The 15,000-nt window shown below is 43.8% G+C and overlaps 2 protein-coding genes across 6 annotated transcripts in view; one reads left to right on the top strand and one right to left on the bottom strand.

Annotated features, from left to right (window-relative positions):
- LOC113640008 (alpha-actinin-4) overlaps window positions 1–9,487 on the bottom strand; it is a 33,712-nt gene extending 24,225 nt beyond the window's left edge. For 3 of the 5 annotated variants that reach the window (XM_027142328.2, XM_027142324.2, XM_027142326.2), the window contains exon 1: window positions 9,153–9,428. In XM_027142328.2, coding sequence (XP_026998129.1) covers window positions 9,153–9,278 — 126 coding nt within the window. In that variant the 5' untranslated portion in view covers window positions 9,279–9,428. Of the gene's footprint in view, window positions 1–9,152 lie in introns of all 5 variants that reach the window. The other 2 variants (XM_027142325.2, XM_027142327.2) reach the window with 2 other exon arrangements.
- A 3,570-nt stretch (window positions 9,488–13,057) lies between these two features.
- Window positions 13,058–15,000, top strand: part of gpr184 (G protein-coupled receptor 184) — a 5,989-nt gene continuing 4,046 nt past the window's right edge. Inside the window, exon 1 of the mRNA XM_047806055.1 lies at window positions 13,058–13,416. Coding sequence (XP_047662011.1) covers window positions 13,372–13,416 — 45 coding nt within the window. The 5' untranslated portion in view covers window positions 13,058–13,371. The remainder of the gene's footprint in view (window positions 13,417–15,000) is intronic.

Genomic DNA, 15,000 nt, shown 5'->3' with positions numbered 1-15,000 from the left:
CAGTCTCTCTCTCTCTCTCTCACACACACACTCACAGTCTCTCTCTCTCTCACACACACACTCACAGTCTCTCTCTCTCACACACACACTCACAGTCTCTCTCTCTCACACACACACTCACAGTCTCTCTCTCTCACACACACACTCACAGTCTCTCTCTCTCACACACACACTCACAGTCTCTCTCTCTCACACACACACTCACAGTCTCTCTCTCTCACACACACACTCACAGTCTCTCTCTCTCACACACACACTCACAGTCTCTCTCTCTCACACACACACTCACAGTCTCTCTCTCTCACACACACACTCACAGTCTCTCTCTCTCACACACACACACACTCACAGTCTCTCTCTCTCACACACACACACACTCACAGTCTCTCTCTCTCACACACACACACTCACAGTCTCTCTCTCTCACGCACACACTCACAGTCTCTCTCTCTCACGCACACACTCACAGTCTCTCTCTCTCACGCACACACTCACAGTCTCTCTCTCTCACGCACACACTCACAGTCTCTCTCTCTCACGCACACACTCACAGTCTCTCTCTCTCACACACACACTCACAGTCTCTCTCTCTCACACACACACTCACAGTCTCTCTCTCTCACACACACACTCACAGTCTCTCTCTCTCACACACACACTCACAGTCTCTCTCTCTCACACACACACTCACAGTCTCTCTCTCTCACACACACACACACTCACAGTCTCTCTCTCTCACACACACACACACTCACAGTCTCTCTCTCTCACACACACACACTCACAGTCTCTCTCTCTCACACACACACTCACAGTCTCTCTCTCTCACGCACACACTCACAGTCTCTCTCTCTCACGCACACACTCACAGTCTCTCTCTCTCACGCACACACTCACAGTCTCTCTCTCTCACGCACACACTCACAGTCTCTCTCTCTCACGCACACACTCACAGTCTCTCTCTCTCTCGCACACACTCACAGTCTCTCTCTCTCTCTCGCACACACTCACAGTCTCTCTCTCTCTCTCGCACACACTCACAGTCTCTCTCTCTCTCTCTCGCACACACTCACAGTCTCTCTCTCTCTCTCTCGCACACACTCACAGTCTCTCTCTCTCTCTCTCGCACACACTCACAGTCTCTCTCTCTCTCTCTCGCACACACTCAAAGTCTCTCTCTCTCTCTCTCGCACACACTCACAGTCTCTCTCTCTCTCTCTCGCACACACTCACAGTCTCTCTCTCTCTCTCTCTCGCACACACTCACAGTCTCTCTCTCTCTCTCTCGCGCACACTCACAGTCTCTCTCTCTCTCTCTCGCGCACACTCACAGTCTCTCTCTCTCTCTCGCGCACACTCACAGTCTCTCTCTCTCTCGCACACACTCACAGTCTCTCTCTCTCTCTCGCGCACACTCACAGTCTCTCTCTCTCTCTCGCACACACTCACAGTCTCTCTCTCTCTCTCGCACACACTCACAGTCTCTCTCTCTCTCTCGCACACACTCACAGTCTCTCTCTCTCTCTCGCACACACTCACAGTCTCTCTCTCTCTCTCGCACACACTCACAGTCTCTCTCTCTCTCTCGCACACACTCACAGTCTCTCTCTCTCTCTCGCACACACTCACAGTCTCTCTCTCTCTCTCGCACACACTCACAGTCTCTCTCTCTCTCTCGCACACACTCACAGTCTCTCTCTCTCTCGCACACACTCACAGTCTCTCTCTCTCTCTCGCACACACTCACAGTCTCTCTCTCTCTCTCGCACACACTCACAGTCTCTCTCTCTCTCTCGCACACACTCACAGTCTCCCTCTCTCTCTCTCGCACACACTCACAGTCTCCCTCTCTCTCTCTCGCACACACTCACAGTCTCCCTCTCTCTCTCTCGCACACACTCACAGTCTCCCTCTCTCTCTCTCGCACACACTCACAGTCTCCCTCTCTCTCTCTCGCACACACTCACAGTCTCCCTCTCTCTCTCTCGCACACACTCACAGTCTCCCTCTCTCTCTCTCGCACACACTCACAGTCTCCCTCTCTCTCTCACACACACACTCACAGTCTCCCTCTCTCTCTCACACACACACTCACAGTCTCTCTCTCTCTCTCACACACACACTCACAGTCTCTCTCTCTCTCACACACACACACTCACAGTCTCTCTCTCTCTCTCACACACACACACTCACAGTCTCTCTCTCTCTCTCTCACACACACACTCACAGTCTCTCTCTCTCTCTCTCACACACACACACACTCACAGTCTCTCTCTCTCTCTCTCACACACACACACTCACAGTCTCTCTCTCACACACACACACACTCACAGTCTCTCTCTCACACACACACACTCACAGTCTCTCTCTCACACACACACAGTCAATCACACACACACTCACAGTCTCCCTCTCTCTCTCACACACAGTGTCAATCACACACACACACACACTCTCTCTCACACACACAGTCTCTCTCACACACACACACCAGCTGTGTTCTCTTCAAAGCTATTAACACACTAAGTGTCTACTGAACACACTGGACTGACACTCACCATTTATAAATGTAGGTGACTTGCATTTCCTGTTTTAAATCTAAGGGTGTGGCAAAGCAGGAAGTTCCACAGGAAGTGAACACAATGTGGTTCCATAATACAAACATTCCTGTGTTGGAGGTCAGTGTTCTTCATGGTAAAGCGTTACGACTCAGAGCTCGTCTCATAGCCTGGAGTTTAATGGTGACAAGGAAATGAAAGTGTAGACTTCCTGTGTGTAGAGCCATAATGTGTCGTACTCAGCGCTGTGCTGGAGTTTGTTCTAGTGTCACGTACTGATGTGTTAGTGGTTTAACACCCAGAGTTCACACACTGTCAGCGAAACACACAGTCACACACACTCAGGGGAAGATGAGGCTCAGTGACCTGAGAACTCATCACACCTCCAACCCTCTCACCTCCTCACACTCGGTATTATGCTTAGATTTCTTTCCAGATGTACACTGAACATTGACAACACACACACACACACACACACACTCACACACACACACAGAGGACAGAGTCAACAGAAAGACCCCATAAAGCACACTAAAGCATGGAGAGTTTAACGTACAGAGAGCGTAACGTACAGAGAGCGTAACGCACAGAGAGAGTAACGCACAGAGAGAGTAACGCACAGAGAGAGTAACGCACAGAGAGAGTAACGTACAGAGAGAGTAACGTACAGAGAGCGTAACGTACAGAGAGAGTAACGCACAGAGAGAGTAACGCACAGAGAGAGTAACGCACAGAGAGAGTAACGCACAGAGAGAGTAACGTACAGAGAGAGTAACGTACAGAGAGCGTAACGTACAGAGAGAGTAACGTACAGAGAGAGTAACGCACAGAGAGCGTAACGTACAGAGAGAGTAACGTACAGAGAGCGTAACGTACAGAGAGAGTAACGTACAGAGAGAGTAACGTACAGAGAGAGTAACGTACAGAGAGCGTAACGTACAGAGAGAGTAACGCACAGAGAGAGTAACGCACAGAGAGCGTAACGTACAGAGAGCGTAACGTACAGAGAGAGTAACGTACAGAGAGAGTAACGTACAGAGAGAGTAACGTACAGAGAGAGTAACGTACAGAGAGAGTAACGTACAGAGAGAGTAACGTACAGAGAGCGTAACGTACAGAGAGAGTAACGTACAGAGAGAGTAACGTACAGAGAGAGTAACGTACAGAGAGAGTAACGTACAGAGAGAGTAACGTACAGAGAGAGTAACGTACAGAGAGAGTAACGTACAGAGAGAGTAACACATGGACACTTCACACCATATTCCATATTCGTTAACTGGTACAGAGTGAGAGAGAACACGTCATCACCACACATCAGATCAGATGAGAGACACTCATTCAAACAACCAGATTTCTCAAATGCTGTGTGTGTGTGTGTGAGTCTGTGTTTGATCATTATACTTAATATAGTGGTGCATATTATAAACATTAAATCATGACCAATCAGTGCATGGTAGTGCAGCTAGCCCCACCCCCAGGACCATCACCTGTTTTGTTAAAGAGCTGCAGGTTTGTCTTTACCAGGTGTGGCTTGATAAACAGCCCCCCACCCCCACCCCCAATCACACACAGTGCTGAAATTTTAACTTGCAGAATCACTCAGAAACCATAGCAGTGTGACAGTTTGTGTGTGTGTGTGTGTGTGTGTGAGAGAGACGGAGCGAGTTGGGCCGGTTTACTCCTCCACATTGTCACTAACTGCCACTTCCTTTCTCTGCTTCTCACACACTTTTTCCTTATAAGGCAACAAGCTCAGCAATCATGATGCAACACACACTTCAAAAAGCATGTGATCAAAGAGGGCACACCTTTCACCCCACACCACACCAGCCCTGCACTAACACACTCACACAAAGTTAAATACTGTGTGTGTGTGTGTGTGTGTGTGTGTGTGTGTGTGTATAAAAGCAATGGAATGTGTGACCACCCCCACAATGAAATAGCCAGTGACAGAGAGAACACCGACGCCGTCTCTCTCCCTTGCTCACTGTCATTTCCTGTAGAGGAGATAAGAAACCAAACACACACACACACACACTCATTCTAGTGACTAATGGTGAGAGGCACTAAGGTCAGGTTGTAGTGTCCCGATCTGTTAGCAGTCACACAGAAAGATTCATGGAGATCAGGATAATGACACACGTGTATAGATAAACATGCTACAGTAGCGCGCGCACACACACACATACATACACACACGTTATTACGTGCGAGAGGTTATAATCACTCTGACCAGGAGGGGATCATGGGAAATGGTGACACACAAAAATGCTGATTGGTTCCCTTTTACATGGTATTTTGCACAAAAGGTCAGACTGCTATTAAGTGTACATGTGTTTAACCCTCGAACTGTTTATAAGTCTTTACTGTACACAGTGTTATACACATCTGTCCTGTAGGGAATAAACACTTACAATAAAAGGCTTCGCCGTCTGATTTTCTGTTGATGTGACTTTTACCGGTGAGTTAAATCTAATTCAGATTAATGTAAATAAATTCAAAGTAAGATTAAAGTACATGACGAGTAAAACCAAATCTCCTCTTGATCAGTTTGTGCTCTGAAACTGCTTCATGAACGCGTCACTCTTATTAACCTGATTATATCCTGTACAAATCTGTGTGAACAGATTCACCACAGTCATTTTTCAAACTGGTGTCAAAACACATCCACCAGCTCCTAATAACCCCACCAACCCCCCCCCCTTCTCCCCAGGATTTCACAAACCTTCACTGACATTTCTTTACATAGGAAAAAAAACATGCACAAACAATACTGCAGTTTCCCCACATAGCTGCATTCACACACTGCAACACACACTGCAACACATGGCTGAATGCACGCTCAGTCTCACTCACACACACACACACACACACACACTACTGACCACAGACTTCCTCATTCTGAAAGCATTAGCAGACCAATAACACTTACTTCCGCTCCTACAAATACACACAACAGATATTAACTCTGTTTTACAATCCTGAGTCACGATCCTCAGCTGAGGCACAACCATTCAGAGAACTCATCACACTTCAACTGTGTGCGTGTGTGTGTGTGTGTGTGTGTGAGTGTGTGTGTGTGATGTTTAATAAAAGATGCAAGACTGAGGCTGTGCCCTAAAGTAAGGTTATCTACTCAGACGTACTGTCTCGGACTGATGTGTTGTTACGATGACCAAAGACCAATTAACATTTCAAAACTAAATCAAAAGACTCTCAGATTTAAATCAAGATCAAAAGTCTCTCAGATTTAAATCAAAATCAAAAGTCTCTCAGATTTAATTTCATTAAAAAACGTTTTTGATAGATTAGATTTTGTGAAATCTACCTTCATTATTGTAAAAATATTTTGAGTTTCCGGTTCAGTTCTGTGACGGCACACTTTCACTTGGCGAGGACTCTTGAGGGAATGAGATATTTTCACCAAAATTGACACGTCTACTTAAGGACAATCAGAGGACACGTGCAAAAATATCAGAATATGAATTACTTTGTGAACTTAAAGATTCTCCCCTAAATAGCGACAGGCAAACGCTGCTCATATTATATTATATTTCAGCCAAGTGTTCAGGCTTCCTGCTCACAGCCCCAGTTTGGTGCTGGATTCACCTCAGAAAGGGACGTCTACAGGTCAGAATGATGTTACCTTCAATCTCACAACATTACACACACACAAAAAAAACCCTATTGGCTTGGCTGGTGGCTGCTGCATGAACAGGAACATCGACTTTATTTATTCAGAACTTCAATTTGTAGCAGTCATAGGTCAGCATTTTACAGACTCAGTGCATTTTACACACACACACACACACACACACCAACGTACCCCTGTTAAACACTAATATTTGCCCCCACAGTATTTATCAGCACTGCTTCAATCATCATGACAAAAAAAAACGTCTACTGGTCAATACCATAATAACCCGGTGTCTGTGTCCCCTCCACTGTCTCTTGTCATGTGTCTCTCTCTCATTCATCGAGGTGTGATACACATACTTTCTCTATTCATTCACTATATATTTATGGGGGGGGGGTGTATAGTACAGTGTATAGTGTATAATTATAATATAATGTACAGTGTATAATGTATAGTGTATAATTATAATATAATGTACAGTGTATAATTATAATATAATGTATAGTGTATAATGTACAGTGTATAGTGTATAATTATAATATAATGTATAGTGTATAATGTGTAGTGTATAATTATAATATATTGTATAGTGTATAATGTAGTGTGTAGTGTATAGTGTATAATGTATAGTGTATAATGTGTAGTGTATAGTGTATAATGTATAGTGTATAATGTGTAGTGTATAGTGTATAATGTATAGTGTATAATGTGTAGTGTATAGTGTATAATGTATAGTGTATAATGTGTAGTGTATAATGTATAGTGTGTAATGTGTAGTGTATAGTGTATAATGTATAGTGTATAGTGTATAATGTATAGTGTATAATTGTAATATATTGTGTAGTGTATAGTGTATAATGTATAATGTGTAGTGTATAATGTATAATGTGTAGTGTATAATGTATAGTGTATAATTATAATATACTGTATAGTATACAAGTGTGTGTGTGGCTCCCCGTGGCCAGAGGTAGTTCGGATAAGCGGTAGAACATGAGTGAGTGTATAGTATATAGTGTATAATGTATAGTGTATAATGTATAGTGCAGAGCCATAAAGACACAACCTATGATACATTAACACAAAGTGAGCTCGACATGTAAGAGCTGTTACTGATCACACACTTTCACAGATGGCTGATATCACAGCTACACCATGTACTGATAATCATACCCCCAAACACACACACACCTATACAGATTTAGGCTCCCTCAGTAGTCAGTGTGATTGAGGGTGTGATTAATGTAGACGGTGTGAATGCTGCTCAGAGGACTTTGCATGTTAAATGTTGGTTAGAGGTTCAACTTCCACATGGTTTGTTTATTACAACATGCAAAGATTTGTGTGAAACCTGACATCAGCACATTAACACACACACACACACAAGCACGCATGCACACACAAGGCTATTACAATTTAGTTCTACAGTAATGATAATGATCTGAGCGAATGTGTCCCAAACCAGACATAACTACACTACACAGTGTCTAAGTCATTATAATTGCGTGTGTTTGAGACAAATGTCTAATACACACCTGAAACCAGATCACATCACAAAAAGGGCGTAAGAAACGAGGCTGTAAAAATGACTGAGAAGAATGACATTCTTTACATACTACTCATTCTAAACCCTGCCCAAAATCAGTGTGTAATACACACACACACACACTCCTGGGTACCACTACACACGTAACACACTCTGGGTGTAGTAATGAATTAAATCTCTGCCCTGCTTCCGGGTGTAGAACAGACTCTAGACCAATCACATCACACCCTTCTGAGCGTCTGGACCAATCCGGTTACACGAGATCGGTTTTGTTGTTTAATCATTAATTATCATGCTGACCTCCTCAGACCTTCTACCTCCTCTGGGAGAAAAATTAAATTGTGTTTGTGCCCTCAGGTGAGTCCAGAGAAAGTAAAACCAGCCATATTGTGAGTGAATGTTCGGTATGTCGTCACTCAGGTTAGAGGAATTTAAACCATTTCTCTGTCCTCCTTCACGACAGCATATAAAACTAGGGATTACTTTTTCTGGGAGAAATTCTGAGTAATAAATCCACACGTGGCGTCCTGTGGTCTAATAAACCCACTGGGAGACGTGAGTCTGAACACGTGAGTCGATACCGATACAAATCGTGATACCTGTTAGTCTGTTAGCGATAATTATCATATAATCCGCAAGTAATTTACAGGAAACTGTAATAAAGACATTGTCCTGTTATTCATCGTGTTATCAGTAGATAAACAACACTAATGCAGGTTCACAGCTGCGAAATCTCAAGCTTTAATGTCCGAATATATAAATGTCACACACACACACACACACACACACACACACACACACACACACACACACACACACACACACTGCCCTGTTTATAAAGCCAGCATTACTTTATAACAGCCAGTAAAATAACCCAATTGGGCCAAAGTGTAGCTACAAACACAAATAATTTATGTGGAGGTGAATAATGAAGCGCTCTGGACAAGAAAATGGAGCAGAGTTGTGTTTTATACGCGAGCTTCTTTACCACAAATGTGTAACGTTAAAGTGGTTTAACTCGGAATAACACACACACTCTCACTCTCACTCACGAACACACTCTCTCTCTCCCTCTCTCTCTCTCACACACACACACACACACACTCTCTCTCTCTCTCTCTCTCTCACACACACATATATACACACACACACACACACACACACACACACACACGGCCTGTTTTGCACAACTTTTCCTGCTAGCCTGTTAGCTTACGACACACCAAGAAAAAAAAAAAGACTTACACAACCTTAAACCACCTTAAACACGCTGAATCCTTAAATCTGCCCAGAAAACCCGACGCTACACAAACTATCATCGTATCTCAGTGAATGTTGTTGTAATCCTGAGACGCGCAGGCCCAAACCACATCCCCGACGTTTCCTACAGCGCTGCTCCCGGTTTTCCACTCACCTTCCTCTGCTGCTTTTCCCAGGCCGGGTCGAGCAGCAAGTCGCGATCCCAGTCGTTTTCTTGCTCCATGTAGGTTTGCTGTGCGGAATATTGAGCTGGATTATTGGCAGCGTGGTAATCTACCATCTCAACAACAACAAGAAAAAAAACTGCTCGTTATTTCTGTACGAAACCAAATAGAAACAAACAGGAATATATTATTATGTCGAAGCTGCGCAGCCTCACAGGACTCCCGCTCAGGGTGCGTTCACTCCGGCAGAGAGAAATGGAGTAGGGACGCAAGCTGTATAGGGGGCGGAGCTACACACGTCACATATTAGCATAAGAAGGAGGAGCCACTGCAGACCAACATGCAGGTCAACATCAGGTTTAAATATCAGATCATTTATTTACTGATCATCACAAACACAGGGACACTTAAAGTTTTACTTATATACATTGACATGGCTGTGATCTAAAACAAAAAAGGCTGGATTCAAATTTCATCACATCGACTCATGATGTAAGTCAGTAGTGTGTTCGTGTCTCTCCTGACAAGGTCTGAACGTCCTGATGAGGTTGGTGTCCTAGCAGGATCTCCTCACACACCTGGATCAGTTCCTCACTGATGCTGACTGTTGGCTTTGGACGCTCCAGTACATAACATCCCAAAGGTTCTCAGTTGGATTCAGGTCTGGGGATCATAAGGACCGGTCAGTAGCATCAATGCATCATGAGGCCTTGTCATCCCAGTGCCCCTTTTCCACCCAAAAGGACCGGGTGCTGGTTCAGAGCTAGTGCTGGTGCTGGTTCACAGTTGGTTCCACTGGCGAGTCAAGAACCAGTTTGCCTTTCTATGGGCTAGAGAACCATCACAGGGCCGAGTGTTAAGTCACTGTATATGTCTCATCTTTCCCACAACGTTAGCGCAGCAGCAGCAAACACAATGGTGGATGTTAGTTTACTGTTAATGCTCATGGCTTTGTGAACCTACATTAACATCCGACGTGTACGTGCAGCTCCGTGTAATCTGTATAAACGAAGGTTGTAATCGAGAAAATACATAACGTTATTTTATCATTAACACAGGAAAAAAGTTAGCCTTAGCATGTAGCTACCTACTATCATGTGTGCTGATACCTGATCATATTGCGGTAAAGTAAAAGTGTATTAACATTAGTATACTTAAGGTACATTACCAAATACGCTAACAGTAGCCCCGCCCCCAGCCCCGCCCCAGCCCCTACTTAAGGTACATTATCAAAGTGCTAACAGTAACCCCTCCCCCAGCCCCTACTTAAGGTACATTATCAAAGTGCTAACAGTAACCCCGACCCTAGCCCCGCCCCAGCCCCTACTTAAGGTACATTATCAAAGTGCTAACAGTAACCCCGCCCCCAGCCCCTACTTAAGGTACATTATCAAAGTGCTAACAGTAACCCCGGCCCTGGCCCCGCCCCAGCCCCTACTTAGGGTACATTATCAAAGGTGCTAACAGAAACCCCGCCCACAGTCCCGCCCCCAGCCCCTACTTAAGGTACATTATCAAAGTGCTAACAGTAACCCTGCCCCAAGCCCCGCCCAGCCACTACTTAAGGTACATTATCAAAGGCGCTAACAGTAGCCCAGCCCCACCCACAGCCACTACTTAAGGTACATTATCAAAGGCACCAACAGTAGCCCAGCCCCACCCACAGCCACTACTCAAGGTACATTATCAAAGGCGCTAACAGTAGCCCCGCCCCAGCCCTTACTTAAGGTACATTATCAAAGGCACTAACAATAGCCCCGCCCCCAGGCGCTAACAGTAGCCCCGCCCACAGCCCCTGACACAAGCGGTTCTTAAGTGTAGACCAGCAACGTTTTGGAGCTACTTAAGAACCACTTTTCTTTGTTCAGAGCTGGTGCTTTGGCGGTCGAAAAAGAAAGGGGCCCAGGAGGAACCCAGGGCCCACTGCACCAGCATAAGGTGACAGTGACTTTGAGGATTAGTATCATGGTACCTAACAGCAGTGAGGGTACCACTGGGTAGCATCTGGAGGTCTGTGCCATATTCCTTCCCTGACCATCACTGACCATCACTGACTCACTGGATGATGGATGATGTTGCAGGAAGCAGAGCATTTCCCACAGCATCTTTAGACTTACACATCATGAGCTTAGTGTGAACCTGCACTCATCCATGAAGAAAACGGGGTGCCAATGGCAGACGTGCCAATTCTGGCAAATACCAATCCAGCTGTATGGTGCCTGGCTGTGAGCGCTGGTCCCACTAGAGGCCGGTGTCTCCCTCATGGAGTCTGTTTCTGACAGTTTGGTCAGAAACATGCATGGCAGTAACCTTCTGGAGGTCATTTTGTAGGGCTCTGGATGAGCTCATACAAAGGAGCAGGCAATAAAGTGGTTTATTAAACCAGTGACATGATTGTTTGGTGTTGGCTGAAATATTCACACTGCAGTCTTGTCTTCTACACACTGTGACCATGAGCTGTGTCGCCTCCTGCTGGACAAACAGAGTATTGTTGAGTATTATAAAGTATTACAGACTATTACTATGGAGAATTATTATAGAGTATTATAGAGTATTATAAAATGTTACAAAGTACAGCACGATGCATTTACACCAACTGGATTAAGCCAAATACAGACCATTGAAGTCAAGTCAAGTCAAGTCACCTTTATTGTCACATCACCACAGCACATGTGCCATGGTGAGTGAAATTCTTGGGAGCGAGCTCCAGACATCGCAGAACCATTCACATACGGTAGTAAGAAACATAAATAGAACAATTTACAAACAAGTTAAAAAAAATGTGCAAAATGCTCAGTACCATTTGGAATGTGCAAATGCGGAAAATGTGGAAAGGATGCAATGTGCTCATACACAGTCAGCACACACAGTGTACTACTAGACATATATACCCATATATGTATGTATAAGTATAACTATAAATAATATATATAAGTATAAGTATTATATACATGTAATATATATGTAAGATGTAAGGTGCATTCATTCATTCATTCATTCATTCATTCATCTTCTACCGCTTATCCGAACTTCTCGGGTCATGGGGAGCCCGTGCCTATCTCAGGCGTCATCGGGCATCGAGGCAGGATACACCCTGGACGGAGTGCCAACCCATCACAGGGCACACACACTCTCATTCACACACACACACAGACCATATTATTCAAAATTCACACATTCTCTGTTAGTTATATTTTTTTAACTGTAATAGAAATCCGTGTATGTAGTGAAGCTGAGTATTAAAAAGTTAATGGTATATAAATCACTATAGCAAACAGAGGCAGTGTAGAGTACACGCAGTTCGCCTTTCCCATTCCTGAGTGTCTATTAATGTTTAATGCACATATCGGAGCTGGAGGCGGATGCAAATGCAGAATTATCTTTATTATAATGCTGAAAAAAACCCCAACATGAACGGTGGTCAACAGAAACAATTACAAGCATTCAGAATTTCCTAAGAAACAGATCAACTAGAAGAGTTTAATCCAGAAGGTTTAGATCTGCCTTCTGCTCCCAGATATCTGTGAAAACATTTCACACACCACAGTGAGAAACATTTAATTTTTCAGTGTTAAACCTGAGGTTTTTACAGCCGGTAAACACACACACATACACACATACACACACACACACACATACACACAGGAACACACACACACACAGGAACACACACACATACACACACACACATACACACACACACAGGAACACACACACAGGAACACACACACACACACACACAGGAACACACACTTACGCACTCTAACAAATGCATGCAGTGTGTTCAGACTGTGTACAGACATATTGCACATAGCAGCAGCAGCACTATGTGTGTGTGTGTGTGTGTGTGTGTGTGTGTGTGTGTGTGTGTGTGTGTGTGTGTGTGTGTGTGTGTGTGTGTGTGTGTGTGTGTTTTCCGTTTGGAGGCAGCATGTGCTGTGACGTCTCTGTCAGTGTTTCTTTTTGTCTCATTCTTTGACTTCATCACATTTTAGTCTGAAGAGAGGAGAAAAGAAATCCACCTCATTTACTGTTCCTTAGGAGGCGTAACTCTGCGTGTGTGTGTGTGTGTGTGTGTGTGTGTGTGTGTGTGTGTGTGTGTGTGTGTGTGTGTGAACCTGATATATCAGCAATGCTGTGGTTCTTCTTCTGAACTGAACTGGACTGGAACACAGCGCTTGAGCTGCAGCTGGACAAGACGAGTGTGAGATGGATGCAATGAAGGCGACGTCTCGTCCTGATGCTCTCACTCAGGTCAGATGTTTATTTAATGTTTTTACCTTTAATACGACTTTAATACTGAGCATGTACAAGTGTGTAGTGAATTTAATACCTCAGGTTATGTGTGTGTGTGTGTGTGTGTGTGAGAGAGAGAGAGAGAGAGAGAGAGAAAGAGATGATATTAAGACTCATTTTAATTCTTACCGTTGTGATTGAACTGAAGTATTGTGTATAATTTGATCTGTTTAATTCACCCCTTAGTAACATCTCACACTCACAGTTTATTATTAATCGACTGGATCTGTGTTTACTCGTCAGCGTCATGCTGTCTGAATATCAGCCTGACTTTATACAGATAAATATCAGATTTACATCAGTGGTGTTAGACCTGGTGTGTGACCTGGTATAGTGTCTATGTCCATCAGAAACACGAGACATCTGTGATTATAACCCCAGTGTGTGATTATAACCCCAGTGTGATTATAACCCCAGTGTGTGATTATAATCCCAGTGTGTGATTATAACCCCAGTGTATGATTATAACCCCAGTGTGATTATAACCCCAGTGTGTGATTATAACCCCAGTGTGATTATAACCCCAGTGTGTGATTATAACCCCAGTGTGTGATTATAACCCCAGTGTGTGATTATAACCCCAGTGTATGATTACAACCCAAGTGTGATTATAACCCCAGTGTGTGATTATAACCCCAGTGTGTGATTATAACCCCAGTGTGTGATTATAAACCCAGTGTGATTATAACCCAGTGTGATTATAAACCCAGTGTGATTATAACCCAGTGTGATTATAAACCCAGTGTGATTATAACCCAGTGTGATTATAAACCCAGTGTGATTATAACCCAGTGTGATTATAAACCCAGTGTGATTATAACCCAGTGTGATTATAACCCCAGTGTGATTATAACCCAGTGTGATTATAACCCAGTGTGATTACAACCCAAGTGTGATTATAACCCAGTGTGAACACTGCTACACTGTTACACTGCTACGCTTTTCATTGTAAGTTAGTAGAAGCTCCATCTCATGCCACAGATACAGCAGTGAAATAAAACTAAAACCTGCTTCAGGACAAACGAAAACTCCTCATTACTGAATACTGAGTTTATACCAGAGAAGTAATTACAGAGAGTAATATTAGTATATTATAGTTATATTAAACAGAGCAACATCATTGGCTAAGATACATAAACACATTAACACATATGACAGCTTATGACAGGAGGATGATGAAGAGGTCTGGTGCAGAGATTGATTATTATTGGTGTCTTTACTTCAGGCCTGTGTTTGTGTTTATGGAGTAAGAGGTTGTGATAGAAATGATGTAAGTTAGTGTTAGAAAGGAGCTGTGAGTGTGTGAAGGCTTTATAATGTGTCCTTGTCCTTCTGTCAGCCTCGTGATGGAACGACAAGGATGAAGTCACAGACACTTATAGAGAGTAAGGTTAGCCACAAGTGAACCCCAAATACTGCTCCATGGCTCACTGTGAAGGTGTGTGTGATATGTACACACACACACACACACATACACACTTATCTTTAATCTATCTAAGACACCTAATCTATCTAAGTCAGTTTAATTCGTGTTTAAATAAT

This window comes from Tachysurus fulvidraco, chromosome 22 (genome assembly GCF_022655615.1).
Source record: "Tachysurus fulvidraco isolate hzauxx_2018 chromosome 22, HZAU_PFXX_2.0, whole genome shotgun sequence".
Lineage (NCBI taxonomy): Eukaryota > Metazoa > Chordata > Actinopteri > Siluriformes > Bagridae > Tachysurus > Tachysurus fulvidraco.
Note: the sequence above shows the minus strand (reverse complement) of the source record. Positions and strands in the feature narration are given on the sequence as shown.